The sequence below is a fragment of the Neophocaena asiaeorientalis genome, unplaced genomic scaffold, assembly GCF_003031525.2.
Source record: "Neophocaena asiaeorientalis asiaeorientalis breed wild unplaced genomic scaffold, Neophocaena_asiaeorientalis_V1.1 scaffold100, whole genome shotgun sequence".
In the NCBI taxonomy this organism is placed as follows: Eukaryota; Metazoa; Chordata; class Mammalia; order Artiodactyla; family Phocoenidae; genus Neophocaena; species Neophocaena asiaeorientalis.
In genome coordinates, this window is record NW_020173955.1 from 8,991,877 (window position 1) to 9,008,772 (window position 16,896).

General features: G+C 39.5%; 1 protein-coding gene across 2 annotated transcripts in view; it reads right to left on the reverse strand.

The window, feature by feature from the left end:
- EML6 (EMAP like 6) overlaps nt 1–16,896 on the reverse strand; it is a 297,088-nt gene that overhangs the window by 136,644 nt on the left and 143,548 nt on the right. For both annotated transcript variants that reach the window (XM_024752945.1, XM_024752946.1), the window contains exons 5-6: nt 11,998–12,183; nt 7,499–7,634 (exon numbers count right to left, since the gene is read on the reverse strand). In XM_024752945.1, coding sequence (XP_024608713.1) covers nt 7,499–7,634; nt 11,998–12,183 — 322 coding nt within the window. The remainder of the gene's footprint in view (nt 1–7,498; nt 7,635–11,997; nt 12,184–16,896) is intronic.

Sequence of the window (16,896 nt, forward strand, 5' to 3'; positions counted from 1 at the left end):
GACACGAAGCTTGGCAACAAAATAACAAATAACCTGACTTAAAAATGGGCAAAGGGAGTCGAAAACAAGATAGCAGAGTAGAAGGATGTGCTCTCACTCCCTCTTGCGAGAACACCAGAATCACAACAAGCTGCTGGACAATCATCGAAAGGAAGACGCTGGAACTCACCAAAAAAAATACCCCACATGCAAAGACAAAGGAGAAGCCACCATGAGACGGTAGGAGGGGTGCAATCACAGTAAAATCAAATCCCATAACTGCTGGGTGGGTGACTCACAGACTGGCGAACACTTATACCACAGAAGTCCACCCACTGGAGTGAAGGTTCTGAGCCCCACGTCAGGCTTCCCAACCTGGGGGTCTGACAACAGGAGGAGGAATTCCTAGAGAATCACATTTTGAAGGATAGTGGGATTTGACTGCAGGACTTTCACAGGACTGGGGGAAACAGAGACTCCACCCTTGGAGGGCACACACAAAGTAGTGTGTGCATTGGGACCCAGGAGGAGTAGTGACCCCACAGGAGAATGAACCAGACCTACATGCTAGTGTTGGAGGGTCTCCTGCAGAGGCAGGGGGGTGCTCTGTTTCACCGTGGAGACAAGGACACTGGCAGCAGAAGTTCTGGGAAGTATTCGTTGGCGTGAGCCCTCCCAGAGTCTGTCATTAGCCACACCAAAGAGCCCAGGTAGGCTCCAGTGTTGGGGTGCCTCAGGCCAAACAACCAACAGGGAGGGAACCCAGCCCCACCCATCAACAGTCAAGTGGATTAAAGTTTTACTGAGCTCTGCATACCAGAGCAACAGACAGCTCTACCCACCACCAGTACCTCCCATCAGGAAATTGCACAAGCCTCTTATATAGCCTCATCCACCAGAGGGCAGACAGCAGAAGCAAGAAGAACTACAATCCTGCAGCCTGTGGAACAAAAACCACATTCATAGAAAGATAGACAAGATGAAAAGGCAGAGGGCTATGTACCAGATGAATGAACAAGATAAAACCCAGAAAAACAACTAAATGAAGTGGAGATAGGCAACCTTCCAGAAAAAGAATTCAGAATGATAATAGTGAAGATGATCCAGGACCTCAGAAAAAGAAGAGAGGCAAAGATCAAGAAGATGCAAGAAATGTTTAACAAAGGCCTAGAAGAATTAAAGAACAAACAGACAGATATAAACAATACAATAATTGAAATGAAAAATACACTAGAAGGAATCAATAGCAGAATAACTGAGGTAGAAGAATAGATAAGTGACCTGGAAGACAGAATGGTGGAATTCACTGCTGCCGAACAGATTAAAGAAAAAAGAGTGAAAATAAATTAAGACAGCCTAAGAGACCTCAGGAACAACATTAAACACAACAACATTCACATTATAGGGGTCTCAGAATGAGAAGAGAGAGAGAAAGGACCAGAGAAAATATCTGGAGATTATAATCGAAAACTTCCCTAACATGGGAAAGGAAATAGCCACCCAAGTCCAGGAAGCACGAAATTCATTCTATGAGGCCACCATCACCCTGATACCAAAACCAGACAAAGGTACTACAAAAAAAGAAAATTACACACCAATATCACTGATGACTATAGATGCAAAAACCCTCAACAAGATACTAGCAAACAGAAACCAACAACACATTAAAAGGATCATACACCACGATCAAGTGGGATTTATCCCAGGGATGCAAGGATTCTTCAAGTGATACTATACATAGATAATCCTAAAAATGCCACCAGAAAACTACTAGAGCTAATCAATGAATTTGGTAAAGTTGCAGGATACAAAATCAATGCACAGAAATCTCTTGCATTCCTATACACTAAGGATGAAAAATCTGCAAGAGAAGTTAAGGAAACACTCCCACTTACCATTGCAACAAAAAGAATAAAATACCTAGGAATAAACCTACCTAAGGAGACAAAAGACTTGTATGAAGAAAAAAATATTATGACATAGTATGAGTGTGTTTTGTGTTTGGTAATTGCAATCATTGTTGCTTTTGTTGTGGTCTTCCATTTACAATGCTTGGTGTCAGTTTATCTCAAAATACAGTGTGTGTGTGTGAAAAAAAAAATGGGCAAAGAACTTGAATAGAAATTTCTCCAAAGATGATATACAAATGGCCAACAAGCTTATGAAAGATGCTTAACATCAAAAATCATTAGGGAAATTCAATTGAAAACCACTTCACATACATCAGAATAGCTATTGTCAAAAAACCAGGGCTTCCCTGGTGGCGCAGTGGTTGAGAGCCCGCCTGCCGACGCAGGGGACACAGGTTCATGCCCTGGTCCAGGAAGATCCCACATGCCGCGGAGTGGCTGGGCCCGTGAGCCATGGCCACTGAGCCTGCGCGTCCGGAACCTGTGCTCCGCAACGGGAGAGGCCACAACAGTGAGAGGCCCCCATACCGCAAAACAAAAAAACAAACCAAAAAAAAACCCAGAAAGTGTCGGTGAGGATGTGGAGAAATTGAAATCCTTGTGCACTGCTGGTAGGAATATAAAAATGGTGCAGCTGCTATGGAAAACAGTATGGAAGTTCCTCAAAAATATTAAAAATAGAAATACCATATGATCCAATAATTCCACTTCTGGATATATATCCCAAGGAATTGAAAGCAGAGTCTCAGAGACATTTGCGTACCCATGTTCATTGCAGCATTATTCACAATAGCCAAAAAGTGGAAGCAACCCAAGTATCCCTTAACAGATAAATGGATAAACAAAATGTGGTATACAACGAAATATTATTCAGCCTTAAGAACAAAGGAAATTCTGACACATGCTACAACATGGATGAACCTTGAAGACATTATTCTAAGAGAAATAAGCCAGTCACAAAAGAGCAAATACTGCGTAATTCCACTTATACAAGAATAAGAATAGGCAACTTAGAACAGGCAAATTCACAGAGACAGAAAGTAGAATGGGGGCTGCCAGGGCCAGGACGAGAAGGGAATGGGGAGTTGTTGTTTAATGGGTATGATGTTTCAGTCTGGAAAGATGAACAATGTTCTGGAGATGGATGGTCATGATGGCTGCATAAGGTGACTATACTTGATGCACTCATATGTTTACTGAAAAAGTGGTTAAAGTGGTAAATTCTGTGTATTGTGTATATCTTACCACAATAAAAAAGTTGGTTGCCCTCATAAAAAATATATATACATTTTGGCATTCTGAGTTTTTTGACTTCAGAATTGTAGATAAGGGATCCTGGATGAATTAGATCGCTGATTTATATCACCATGTAGTGTTAGTAAAAACTTGTTTGCAGACTCACCACTCGCAAAAGTTGTATGTCACTGGTATAAATAAAACACTACTATTCCTTTGATTGAGGAATGATCCTCTGGGCTTATGAAGTCCATTTTCTTTTACTAAGACTTGGGGAGAGGAGAAGAAGCCCTGAGAATCAGCTCTGGCTGTACAGATTCTTGTTGATATGACAATGACCTATCTCCAAGCTGGTTCACCCTCAATTTAAAGAAGGGTTAATTGTTTTCAGTAGAAGTCAAAGTCTTAATTAGCTCAAGTTTGACTATAAAGATGTAGGAAAACTGATTAATACCATCACTTTATAATAAAGCTGTAATATCATTTTGGGTTTTTTTTTCCTGAGCTTAGTGTTAATCTTAGTTCATCTAAAAACTGTTCTCTTTCTTGTTTTTTAGCAAGTAATAGTTATCAGAAGATGCAAATATAGGTAAATCTTATGAATATTTACATAAAACAACTTGGAAATGGCCAGATTCATTTTGTAGATCTTCTGAAAGTCTATAGGAAGGGCAGTAGAAATAGTGCCATAGTAAGTGTGGTTGTTACAAACAGACTCAGATTACCAAACGTTAAGTAGCAGTTTCTGAATTTTTACTAGTAAGTTTATAAATTTAAGGACTACAGAATATCGGTACTATGTCATGGGAATTGGGACATGGCCATAATTAATTCTCTTGCTAAATTTATTTAAATAGTTGTTTGAGTAATATGAGAAGTTACTATATTTCCACAGAAATGAATTCAAGAGTCATTGCTATACAAACAGCAAAAATATCGAAGAAGGCTCATTCATATCAAGAAATTTTTACTAGAATAAAACCGTCCATACATGTAGCTTCATGTCCAAATTGAGAGCAAAGTAGTAAGACAGGCTTGGACCTGAAACCCTGGGACCCTTTGCTGCAGCGCTTGCACCTGGACAGTCTCCTCCAGCAACAAAATACAAATAAACTATAAGGAACTAAAAATAACTGTGTGCGTGCACAGTTGGGCTAAATTATGAACAACAAGACACAAGAAGACCAAAAACCCAACTGCCACTTCTGACCAGCCCAGAGGAAAAGCAGGGTACTGCGCATGCCCCCTGCACACAGCACCGCCAAGGGGGTGGGCAGACCGCCTAAGCCACCCCTCCGGCCGGACCCCTGGACCCACCCCTACCCTCACCCCATATAAGGAAGCAGTTTACCCCCGTTCAGGGAGGGAGCAAGGGAACGTGTTACTTGTTTTTGCTCCCTCGTACTGCAGCAGGAGCCCCAATAAAGCCTTGCCTGAATTTCTTGACTGGCCTCTTATCAATTTCCATTGATTAAGGAGGCCAAGAACCCTGGTTGGTAACTAGTTCTAACAGTGCTTTGCTTGAATCGGCTCCTTTCAAATGGCACTTTGTTTCCATCTTGAGGCAGAGCCTGAAGGTGCAGGAAAAGTCAAGACCCCTTTTGGGGGGAATGGGGGCGGGGCGGGTGGGTGGTGGTGTGCAGGGCAGGATGAGGTGGGACAAAGTACACCCCAAGTCCTGTCCGTTTTGCCTTCTTCCTCCTGTTTCAGCCTCTCCCCACCGTCTTTCCTTCACTCCCCTTTAACCCACACTGTCTGCAAATGTTTGGAAGAGCAAGGGCATGTATGGTAATGGCTGGTTGAAGAGGGAGCTGGAACAGAAAACTGTATACATTTCAACTACTTTTAATCCTCACCTGCAATCCTACATATTTTAATCCTTATATTTGTGCTGGGTCTCCTAGCTCACTCTGGCCTCACTCCCACCTTCAGGTGCCCTAGAGTACACCCCTGTCACAGGGTGGCCCTGGCAGCTGGTCTCAGAGAACATCATGGAGGGCCTGTTCTGAGACTTGGCTTCTCAACTCAACGGCCCTCCGGCCCTGCTTCAGTGTGATGATGGCGCCAAGGCCCAGCTGAGGGCAAGAGAAAGTCCCTGAGGGTGGTTCAGGATCGTGGCACGTTCCCCCTGCAAGGCCCTGTCCACACAGACTCGAGAACTAGCTGAGTTGAGGGTGACGAGTAAGCCAGATTTGGGGTTGTTACCAACACTTCAACCACGAGCCTTTCATTCGTTTGACTCTAGACATTTGTCCTGTTTTCCACTAAGGGCTGGAAAAAATGCCGGCAATTCTTTGGAAGTTTGATAGCACCTAGTAGACTTCTGTTACAGTGTTGCCAAAAGTGTGACAGGCAAAGGCGCCACTGATGGTGAAGATGCTACATGGACAAAATTTTTTAATCCAATAGCTAGAACTTACCTTAACAAGTAAAATATATATATATAAACAGTATATTAAAGTCATAATTTCACAGATGTTATTGCTTATGAGGAGAAGTTAAAAAAAAGAAGAAAGAGATGCATTCACATCCATTTAAAGTAAAACACGAAGTAAACAAGAGTACTGGTAGTGAGCTGAGACTGCAAAAATGAAGAAGGTGGCAAGAAAACGGCACCCATTTTCACAGCTCCTGAACAGCAGCATGGTCTATCCAGTCTTTAAAAGCATAGTTCACTACTCCTCCTGAAATACAGGCTACTGTCCCACTGGCCATCCATCTAAAAATACATGCTAATCCTTCCCCTGATAGCTATAAGCCCAGGTGCTACAGGCCACACCTATGGGATGCAGGCTTGCTTAAGGTGCTTCTGTCCACTGTGCACCACCTATATCCTCTTTGATCTTGGCAAGCAAGTGTGTGTGGGAATCAGTTGAGACTGACAGAAAACAGAACGTGTCCCTGACCACCTTCCCTTGACTCTGGGGATAGGAGCTGACCATGGGGGTGGCTTTGTACAATCAATACAAATCCCTGGCTATACAGATGCTTGTTCTGAACCGGCTCCTGAACTCTCCTATGAGAGCCTGAAGTCAGGGACTGGGAACCAGGTAGACAAGTAGAGCAGGTTCCCCCTGCAAGGCCCTGATCCTCACACTTTAAAATTTATACCTTGATTATGTGATAAAATTTTGGGATGAGCTGGATAAAGTGACTGCCAGAAAGGAATCATTATTTCTGGTTGATGCTCCCCAACATCTAGCCAGTTTATGGTCAATAATCCCATCTAGTAAGTTAACTCATGAGTTATCTAAGTATATGTTTTGCTTCCAGTTTACCTTGAGGGATACACCAAGAAGTTTCACGGTTCAAGGTCAAACATTTTTGGCTGCTTTTCTAGCATTTTTAACATTGCTTTTATGGGCGCTTACTTGTTTATATCTGCCTAAAGTACTTTTCTGGATAAAGTTACATTGGCCCATGTTCTCTGGCAGAGAACTTGAGGGTCTTGACTGTCCATACAATGAAGTGGACACTAAATTCTCACGTGAACAGAACTCCCCACATGTGCTCAGTGGACTAACGTCACTTGTGACTTACTTCATCTTATCTTTCCTATTTACATTTTCCACTCTAATCTCTCCCAGTGTCAAATTCTCTATATGAAAAATGAGATAATAAGCCTATCATGAGAATTTAAAAAGATGTATATAAACTGCTTTGTATTCTCTGGTACACATACTTAACATATTGTTAACAGTAGCCAACATTTACTGAGTGCTGACCATGCACCATGACTTACTCTAAGCACTCTGCAAGTGTATTTAATCCTCATAGAACTCTATGAGGTTGGTGTTGGTATTACCCCCATTTTACAGATGAGGAAACTGAGGCCCAGAGATGTTAACAAATTTGACCAAGGTCTCCAATCTATCACAGGTAAAACCTGGATTTGAACCCAGGCTCCCCGACTCTGAGCCTGGGCTCTTAACTCCTACTACTATGGTAGCTACTCCACTAAAGCTATTTTTAAAAAAATAATTTCTCTTGTTTTTCCTATTATTTATTTATTTATTTATTTTCAGAGGCTGCACGCAGTTACATTTAGGGTCACTAACTTACCCAGAACTTCCCAGTTTTATAACTGAAAGTCCCATCTCTCAGGTTACCACTCAGTAGTTTTATTATTATGTTGTTTATCTTTGCAGCAGGACCACTGCTTGTACATACAGATACCTTTGTGCAAATTAGGAAAAAGGGGTATTCACTTACATTCAACATACTTTTAATCTTGCATCCATTACATTTATGTAGACTACCTTAAATCCTTCATGGTATAAGATGGGGTAAGAGAAACAAATATAGAAACAGACTTTCACACTGTATTTAACACATTAAGATCTATGGGTAAGTATTATTAATACATGTGTTACCTTTATATCCTTGTTCTGTCTCCCTGAGATCAATTTTGGTTATTGGTTTGAAATCAGTATCCCATAATCGTATACACCCATCTCGTCCACCAGTGGCAAAGCCTTCTTCGCAAGCATACATGCTGAAGATTCCAGCCTGTTGATTAAGGGAGATAATACTCAATGCTGCAATCATTCTAAACAGTCATTATAGCTGGATCTTGATGATAAAAATACAAAACAAAGTAAAAACAAAACAAAAAACAAATCTCTTGCTCTCTATTGAAATCCTGGCAATAGAACAAGTAGCCATTTTAGCTAGATTAAAAATTCATAATACCACTAAAGCAGACTAGTTCAAGTGCTCCTTTGCCACGATTAAACTAATAACAGGCTGTAAAAAAAATTCAGGAATTCCTTGGCTAAAGCAAATATAAAAATCATACATTTCTTTCTGTGACAGCTAATCATTATAAAGACAACGGTGGAGGTGTTTCATATAAATTCCTTTTAAAACAAGTAAAGATATGCGGGCTAGGAACACAAACACTTCTATAGGGACAATGGTGACAGAAATGCATCCTGATGAGCTCAAGCACGCACCATCTGAGCCTAAATGGAAGCATAAATTACATTTGTGTTAGCTTGTTAAGCATTATTTGAAGATGCTCTTCACCTCTGATGTGGTTTCACAACTTAAAGATGCTTTTCCATGGAAAATGTGTTACAAGAGTATAATGTTGACATAATACCCAGTGTAAAGAGAAATTAGGTTACTAACGCAGCTGTTTTTATGAATGAGGACCAATACTGACCTTTTGTTTCAAGAGCTGTTTCATAATTAGCGAAGCCAAGAAAATTGGTCTTCAACATACAAGACAGTGAAAGTTCTAAAATTTCATAGCTCTTTTGCTAAGAGTTGCTGAAACTTTTCTTCAGGTTCATAGTAATAGGGCAAGAAGCTAAAGGTCTGTTGAGTTTCTGATAACATTTTACCAAATTTCCATTTATTACAACAGGCTTTACCTTTCACATCATCTCCCCATTCTTCTGGTCATTTCTACTTTACCATCTATAGACACAGCCATATAACTATTTTAATATATATCAGAATTCAGCAGAGTGCCCAGAGTCAAATTTGTCCTTGTTCTCACAGAGCAGACCATCAAAAGAATTTATCAGTGGTTTTTGTTTGCATTTTAAGAAACTGTGATGTGGACATGGAGGTGACGCTCTCTCACTCAGGATGAGGAAAATCTACCTTATTAACCACTATAAAAATAACAGCTGTCTCCACCCTTGCTATTCAACATATGGGCCACTGGCCAGCAGCAGTAATGTCATCCCAGACCCACTGAGTAACAGTCCGCATTTTTTTTAACATCTTTATTGGAGTATAACTGCTTTACACTGCTCTATTAGTTTCTGCTGTACAAAAAAGTAAATCAGCTATACGTATACATATATCACCACCTCTCCTCCCTCTTGCATCTCCCTCTCACCCTCCCTACCCCAACCCTCTAGCTGGTCACAAAGCACCAAGCTGATCTCCCTGTGCTATGTGGCTGCTTCCCACTAGCTATCTATTTTGCATTTGGTAGTGTATATATATCAGTGCTGTCTAACTTCGTCCCAGCTTACCCTTACCCCCTCCCCGTGTCCTTAAGACCACTCTCTATGTCTGAGTCTTTATGCCTGTCCTGCCTCTAGGTTCTTCATAACTTATTTTTTTTTAGATTCCATATATATGTGTTAGCATACGGTATTTGTTTTTCTCTTTGACTTACTTCGCTCTGTATGACAGACTCTAGGTCCATCCACCTCACTACAAATAATTCAATTTCGTTTCTTTTTATGGCTGAGTAATATTCCATTGTATATATGCGCCACATCTTCTTTATTCATTCAACTGTTGATGGACACTTAGGTTGCTTCCATGTCCTGGCTATTGTAAATAGTGCTGCAATGAACATTGTAGTACATGACTCTTTTTGAGTTATGGTTTTCTCAGGGTATATGCCCAGTAGTGGGATTGCTGGGTCATATGGTAGTTCTGTTTTTAGTTTTTTAAGGAACCTCCATACTGTTCTCCATAGTGGCTGTATCAATTTACATTCCCACCAACAGTGCAAGAGGGTTTCCTTTTCTCCACACTCTCTCCAGGATTTATTGTTTGTAGATTTTTTGATGATGGCCATTCTGGCCGGTGTGAGGTAATACCTCATTGTACTTTTAATTTGCATTTCTCTAATGATTAGTGATGTTGAGCATCCTTTCATGTGTTTGTTGGCAATCTGTATATCTTCTCTGGAGAAATGTCGATTTAGGTCTTCTGCCCATTTCTGGATTGGGTTGTTTGTTTTTTGGTATTGAGCTTCATAAGTTGCTTGTATATTCTGGAGATTAATCCTTTGTCAGTTTACAAATATTTTCACCCATTATAAGGGTTGTCTTTTTGTCTTGTTTGTGGTTTCCTTTGCTGTGCAAAAGCTTTTAAGTTTCATTAGGTCCCATTTGTTTATTTTTGTTTTTATTTCCATTACTCTAGGAGGTGGGTCAGAAAGGATCTTGCTGTGATTTATGTCATAGAGTGTTCTTCCTATGTTTTCCTCTAAGAGTTTGATAGTTTCTGGCCTTACATTTAGGTCTTTAATCCATTTTGAGCTTATTTTTGTGTATGGTGTTAGGGAGTGATCTAATCTCATACTTTTACATGTACCTGTCCAGTTTTCCCAGCACCATTTATTGAAGAGGCTGTCCTTTCTCCACTGTACATCCCTGCCTCCTTTATCAAAGATAAGGTGTCCATATGTGCGTGGGTTTATCTCTGGGCTTTCTATCCTGTTCCACTGATCTATCTTTCTGTTTTTGTGCCAGTACCATACTGTCTTGATTACTGTTGCTTTGTAATATAGTCTAAAGTCAGGGAGCCTTATTCCTCCAGCTCCTTTTTTCGTTCTCAAGATTGCTTTGGCTATTCGGGGTCTTTTGTGTTTCCATACAAATTGCGAAATTTTTTGTTCTAGTTCTGTGAAAAATGCCATTGGTAGTTTGATAGGGATTGCATTGAATCTGCAGATTGCTTTGGGTAGTACAGTCATTTTCACAATATTGATTCTTCCAATCCAAGAACATGGTACATCTCTCCATCTGTCTGTATCACCTTTAATTTCTTTCATCAGTGTCTTATAGTTTTCTGCATACAGGTCTTTGTCTCTGTAGGTAGGTTTATTCCTAGGTATTTTATTCTTTTTGTTGCAGTGGTAAATGGGAGTGTTTCAATTTGTCTTTCAGATTTTTCATCATTAGTGTATAGGACTGCAAGAGATTTCTGTGCATTGATTTTGTATCCTGCTACTTTACCAAGTTCATTGATTAGCTCTAGTAGTTTTCTGGTAGCATCTTTAGGATTCCCTATGTATAGTATCATGTCATCTGCAAATAGTGACAGTTTTACTTCTTGTTTTCTGATTTGGGTTCCTTTTCTTGCTTTTTCTTCTCTGACCGCATTGGCTAAATCTTCCAAAACTATGTTTTATGGTAGTTGTGAGAGTGGGCAACCTTGTCTTTTTCCTGACCTTAGTTGAAATGGTTTCAGTTTTTCACCATTGAGAACGATGTTGGCTGTGGGTTTGTCATATATGGCCTTTATTATGTTGAGGTAAGTTTCCTCTATGTGCACTGTCTGGAGAGTTTTTATCATAAATGGGTACTGAATTTTGTTGAAAGCTTTTTCTGCATCTATTGAGATGATCATATGGTTTTTCTCCTTCAATTTGTTAATATGATTTATCACATTGATGGATTTGTGTATATTGAAGAATCCTTGCATTCCTGGGATAAACCCCACTTGATCATGGTGTATGATCCTTTTAATGTGCTATTGGATTCTGTTTGCTAGTATTTTGCTGAGGATTTTTGCATCTATGTTCATCAGTGATATTGACAACCTGCATTTTAACAAGATCTCCAGGAGATTCGTGGGCACATTAACGTTTAAGAAATGCTGGTTGGGCTTCCCTGGTGGTGCAGGGGTTGAGAGTCCGCCTGCCGATGCAGGGGATACGGGTTCGTGCCCCGGTCCGGGAAGATCCCACGTGGCGCGGAGCGGCTGGGTCTGTGAGCCATGGCTGCTGAGCCTGCGCGTCCGGAGCCTGTGCTCCGCAACAGGAGAGGCCACAAGAATGAGAGGCCCGCGTACCGCAAAAAAAAAAAAGAAATGCTGGTTTAGAAGATGAAACTGACGATGAAATACTTCTAGTTTCTGTCAAGCTGCTGCTGCTGAATTACAACTCTAATCAGTCCATCGATAATTGAGACGAAAGCGAATTAAGTTATTAAGCTTTTGAAATATTAATTTCTTCCAGGTGAAGAAAAATAATTAGGGAAATCCTTCACGAATGTTTAGTGAGTGTTCAGCAGAACTGGCTGATCTTAAAGCAACAGGGCAAAAATACAGAGATTTGTGACTTTAACTTATTTAATAAGTCATTCCCAAATTTCTATACGGAAATACTTACACTATGTGCTCCTTGAATGGTGCGGACTAAATTGAGTCCTTTCCAGACATAGATGTCGCCATTTAAAGCACCAGAGTAGGTGATGTCTTCTTTGGCACATGCAAGGCAAAGGATGGTCTGAAGATCCCCTGTTTTGCCAAATATCCCTCTTTTTGCAGTCAGGGCATTTCCACATAGTGTCCAAAACTAGAAAATAAGTGATAAAATAAATAGATCCAAAAAAAAAAGAGTATTCTGATGCATCTCATTATTGGTATTTATTTGCTAATGTTTCAATACATTTTACATAATTTACTATAGGTGCACTAGATACACATAATTTAACTTGTTTTATTACAACGGCAGAGAACTGCAAAACATTTTAGCCAACTACTAGCAGTAAAAAAACTTATAACAATATTTTTTAAACTTTCAAAGTTCCAACATTCCAAAACTTTGCTAAATGCTTAATTTTTTTGTTGTTTAATTTCTGGTCAAGTTATAGCACTAGTATAGGTTCACCGTAGAGAAGTTTAGAAACAGAAAAAAGTGAAAAGAGGAAAATTGGAATTATTCACAACCTCCTGTTAACATGTTGATATATCTTCTAGGTATTTTTGTTGCACGTATATATATATGCTTTTAGAAATAATTTCTAACTAAAAATTACATAAATCTTCACTGTAGAAACATTACTCAGAAATGTTTCTAAATTTAAGTTATATTTCATATAGCCAAATAATTGACTAGGCTTTTCAGTTTTAGTTGCTTAATTTATTATGAGGGAGACCATAAGCATAAAGGTTGAGCTGCTTTATAGATAGCAGCAGGGAGACTCCCATGGTTATGTGGAAATTAAGTATTTCATACTGACATATTTTCTTTCAGTATGTGAACTGGTATAATTTTACTGCCATGTATGTAGTCTCTCACAATTTATAAAGGCTCTTTACATGTGTTTAGTTATTTGATCTTCATAACACCCTTACGAATAGGCTAAGGCAGATATTATTACACCCATTTGGGAAGGAGAGAAAGAAGGCATAAGTGACTTGCCAAAGGTTCATCAGGGGTTATACATGAGAAAGTATTGAAATATTTGCCTTGAGAACTTTAAATCCAATGAAGAAGATACATATAAAACAAAAAAGATCATCTGAAGGCAGCATATTCAGATTGCATACAAGTGGTAAGGAAATTTGAAGGTAGAGAGCCATGTTGAATTAACTGGAATGAACAAAAATAGGATTTGGATCATTGGTGAGGAAGAAATTGCATCGTGGTTTAGGAGAGCAGGGTTAGGTGAATCCAAGTGACAGGAAATGTGTGTGGAAAAATTAGTGACAACCCTAATATTCTGTGCCTGCAGGAGAGGAAAAATGATGGTCCTCTCAGAGTAGCTGGGTATTGGAGGAAGCAGTTCTAGATGGGTGCACCCCTCAGGAGGGCCAGGACTCAGGCAGCTGTGGAGGTGGTGGCCCTTGGAGAGAATGAGAGAAAGATGTGCCATCATCTGAGACTATACAAGATTCTTCTCTCATTAAGTATCAACTCTGGTGATTTGCTTCTTTGGCTATTACTGATTTTACAAAAAGGCACTAAAGTATACATCAAACGAATAAGAACAATCTGGGGAAAGATAGTTAGGTATATGCCTTGGGAAAACATTTAAGTATTAACTTTGAAACTGAACAAACTATGAGACATAAACAACTACTGGTTGTACCTACATGCCAAAGAACTTGCTGGTACATGGTGATGCTTAAGGCAGACATTTATCCTTCTATATCTCCCCATGCATGAAAATTAAAGAAAGTGTAACTATTTGGTAATTATTATCCCTTTAACTTGGGATGTGTACTTTGGCCTGAGTTGTTGAAATATTTCTAGATGGACAACCACAAAAAAGAGAGACTTATCCCTACACAAAGATTTTTTCTGATGAAATCACCCAGTCAGATGACATAATGTCAACATGAAACATTCCAGATAATCAGATGATTCTCTAAAAAGGCATATATAGCTGTAATGACAGGATAAGCATGAGAATTTCTGCAGAAAATGGCAAATCTGAGACATTATCTCTTCTTGAGAAGCACTTCATGTTTGGAAAACAGTGACAGATTAGGGTACCAACACACCATTAACTCCACATCAAATGAAAGCACATTGTTTATCTTCTCCAATCTCCATTCACAGATTGTAATGCAAATTTTGTTAGAACTGGCAGGTACTTGGGAGCTCATCTGCCCCTAAGTAATCCCTGAGGTCCCTTCTGTCTGCGACTAGAGAATGGAGAAAGAACAATAACAGCCAACAAACCTGGTAGGCTCATTTCCTGTAAAACCAAGCAAGCAGAAAATGCTCAACTGCTACTGTTTTTCAAGCATTCATTTCAGATAATCATAATTTGCCTGTTTGCCAAACACTGGGGATTGTAAAATGAGAAAGAATTTTACCCTAGCTACAAAAATTTCACATAAAAATATTTTCTTGGGGGCTTCCCTGGTGGCGCAGTGGTTGAGAGTCCCCCTGCCGACCGGGGTTCGTGCCCCGGTCCGGGAAGATCCCACATGCTGCTGAGCCTGCGCATCCGGAGCCTGTGCTCTGCGACAGGAGAGGCCACAAGAGTGAGGCGCCCGCATATCGCAAAAAAAAAAAAAAAAATTTCTTGGAGTGCATCAGAGATTCTGCATTCACCTTGTGACTGGAATGATTCGTTTGATGTTAGGCAGCTTTGGGGAAAAAAGGTGAGGGTCCTGGAATTGGATGTAGAAAATACAGATAGTGAAAATAATTTGTTAAAGCCTGCTGAAATTTGTTGTGGATTTCCTTCTAAACAAAATTAATAAAGAATGACATAATTAATAAAGAATCTGCATTTGGAGATTCTTCCATTTGAGGTAAAAATGCTTGGTTTTACTTAGAAAAAAATGCCTAGGTCTGCCAAAACACAATTAACAAATTTAACAGGACAAACAGCTCTTAGTGTTTTCAAATGAGGTTCCAGGGTTCTATCTGCCTCTGCTTTTAGAATCAACTGATTAAAGGAGTTAACCAAAGATGGAAAGAAACAGGGAAACTGGACAAATCTATCAATTAAAGCAGCTAATCTATTACCTTTGATAATCTGGTTTGGGGGTGGGGACTTAAGCCAAGATAGATCATTAAAGAAATAATTGCTAAGAGAAAAGAGCTTGTCAAAGGGAGCCAGAAACGGAGCTTAAATCTTATCTGTGCCACTATTTTTGTAGTCCTAGGAAACGGGAAAAGAAATTAAAATTATTGTGCCCCTACTGGTTCCACACACTGTTTAACGTAACTCTTAAATTCAGGAGGTAGTTATCCCCACCCCCCTTTTTATCCTGTCTTTTTTGTTTTTGTTTTTTTGGGAAAGAAAGAAATTCAGTCTCAGAGATAAAATAGCTTTCCCAGAATCAAGTAGAGGGAGACAGAACCAGGATTCAAAGTCAAACAACCTCCTAGGTCTTGGCTTCCTCACTGTGGAATATGCAAGTTGGCTGAAGGCTCCCTGGTCAGGGTGCCAGACTTCCAGAGAGCCACCATGGAATAATGGAATCCGGCTCATCTTGAGCTCATGTATTTCTTTGCTTGTGGCTGAAAGAACAACTCAGTGCCTCTTCCATATGTTATGATCAGAAACTCATGCTAGCAGATACATATCCTTGGTTAATTAAAAACTGTTAAGGGAATTAAGATGTAACGGCTACCATGTATTTCATGGCCAAAATTTTTCAAAATATTTGTTCCCTGGGAAAGAAAACTAAGATGTTCTTTGGTGATGAAAAAGTTGATAATCTGTGAACATGTTAAAGGGCCAAGGACCCTTCTGCTCCCCAGACCTATGATTCGATGGGTGACCAGTCCCTGCCTATTAACTCCTGACTGAAGGGCAACCCCTTCCCTGGGTTCTACTGCCTTCCAAGCCCACCCTACCAAACTCACCTATCCATTAAGGCTCAGCTCAAATAGCATCCCTTCCTGAACCACTTAACATTCCTCTAACCAGTTGGGATCTCTCTGTTATCCCTAGAGAATTTTGGTTTTGCCACTCTTACAGAATGTTCTATTTCAATGTTTTAATTGCTCAGTTTTAAGCAAACTGAAAATCGGGTCAGTTTTTATTCTATCACATGGTACAAACTCAACCAATGTTTATCAAATTTAATGAGTTTTCTAGTCTTTCAGTTGGACTGTATAAATTATGAGGAAGGATTGTCCAACTACTGTTGAAGCAAAAAGTGCCTTCATTTCAGCAAACATAGTCTCAGGTTAAAATCAGCTCTCTGCACAAGGATTATAAAATGTTTATGAAGCCCTAAGGACATGTGACACCTTTGAAGAGTAGAACCTATAGACTTATCTTTTTGTCCCCTGTGTTTCCATTACTTTTTTCTTATTTTGGAAGAAATGCATGTTATTGTAAAATAATTTTAAAATAATGGGAAAATTTAAAAACTATCAACTCACTACCCAAGATAACTGTTTAATGTTTTGGGATAGCCTTCCAATTTTTTCCTACACAAAAATATACTTTTAAAGTAAAAAAAATCAAAGCCACAAATTTATCCCACCCAGAAGTAGACTGTAAATAGATCTTAAATATGTCCAATAATATTAAATAATCCTCTAAAACATGACGTATGATTGCACAGTATTTCTTCATATGGATATACCATATTTTATTTAACCACCTGAGGGCAGTTAGGGGGTTTCAGGTCATCTTTTGTTTGGTTTTCTTTGCTATTGGTAAGTTATTCAGCAATGAACCAGTGCTTGGTTCATACTCCTAAGAATTTCCATGGGATAAATTACAAGATATGACATTACTGGCTGTGCTTACTTTGGCAGCACATATACTAAAGTTGGGATGAAATTACTGTTTCAAAGGGTATCAAC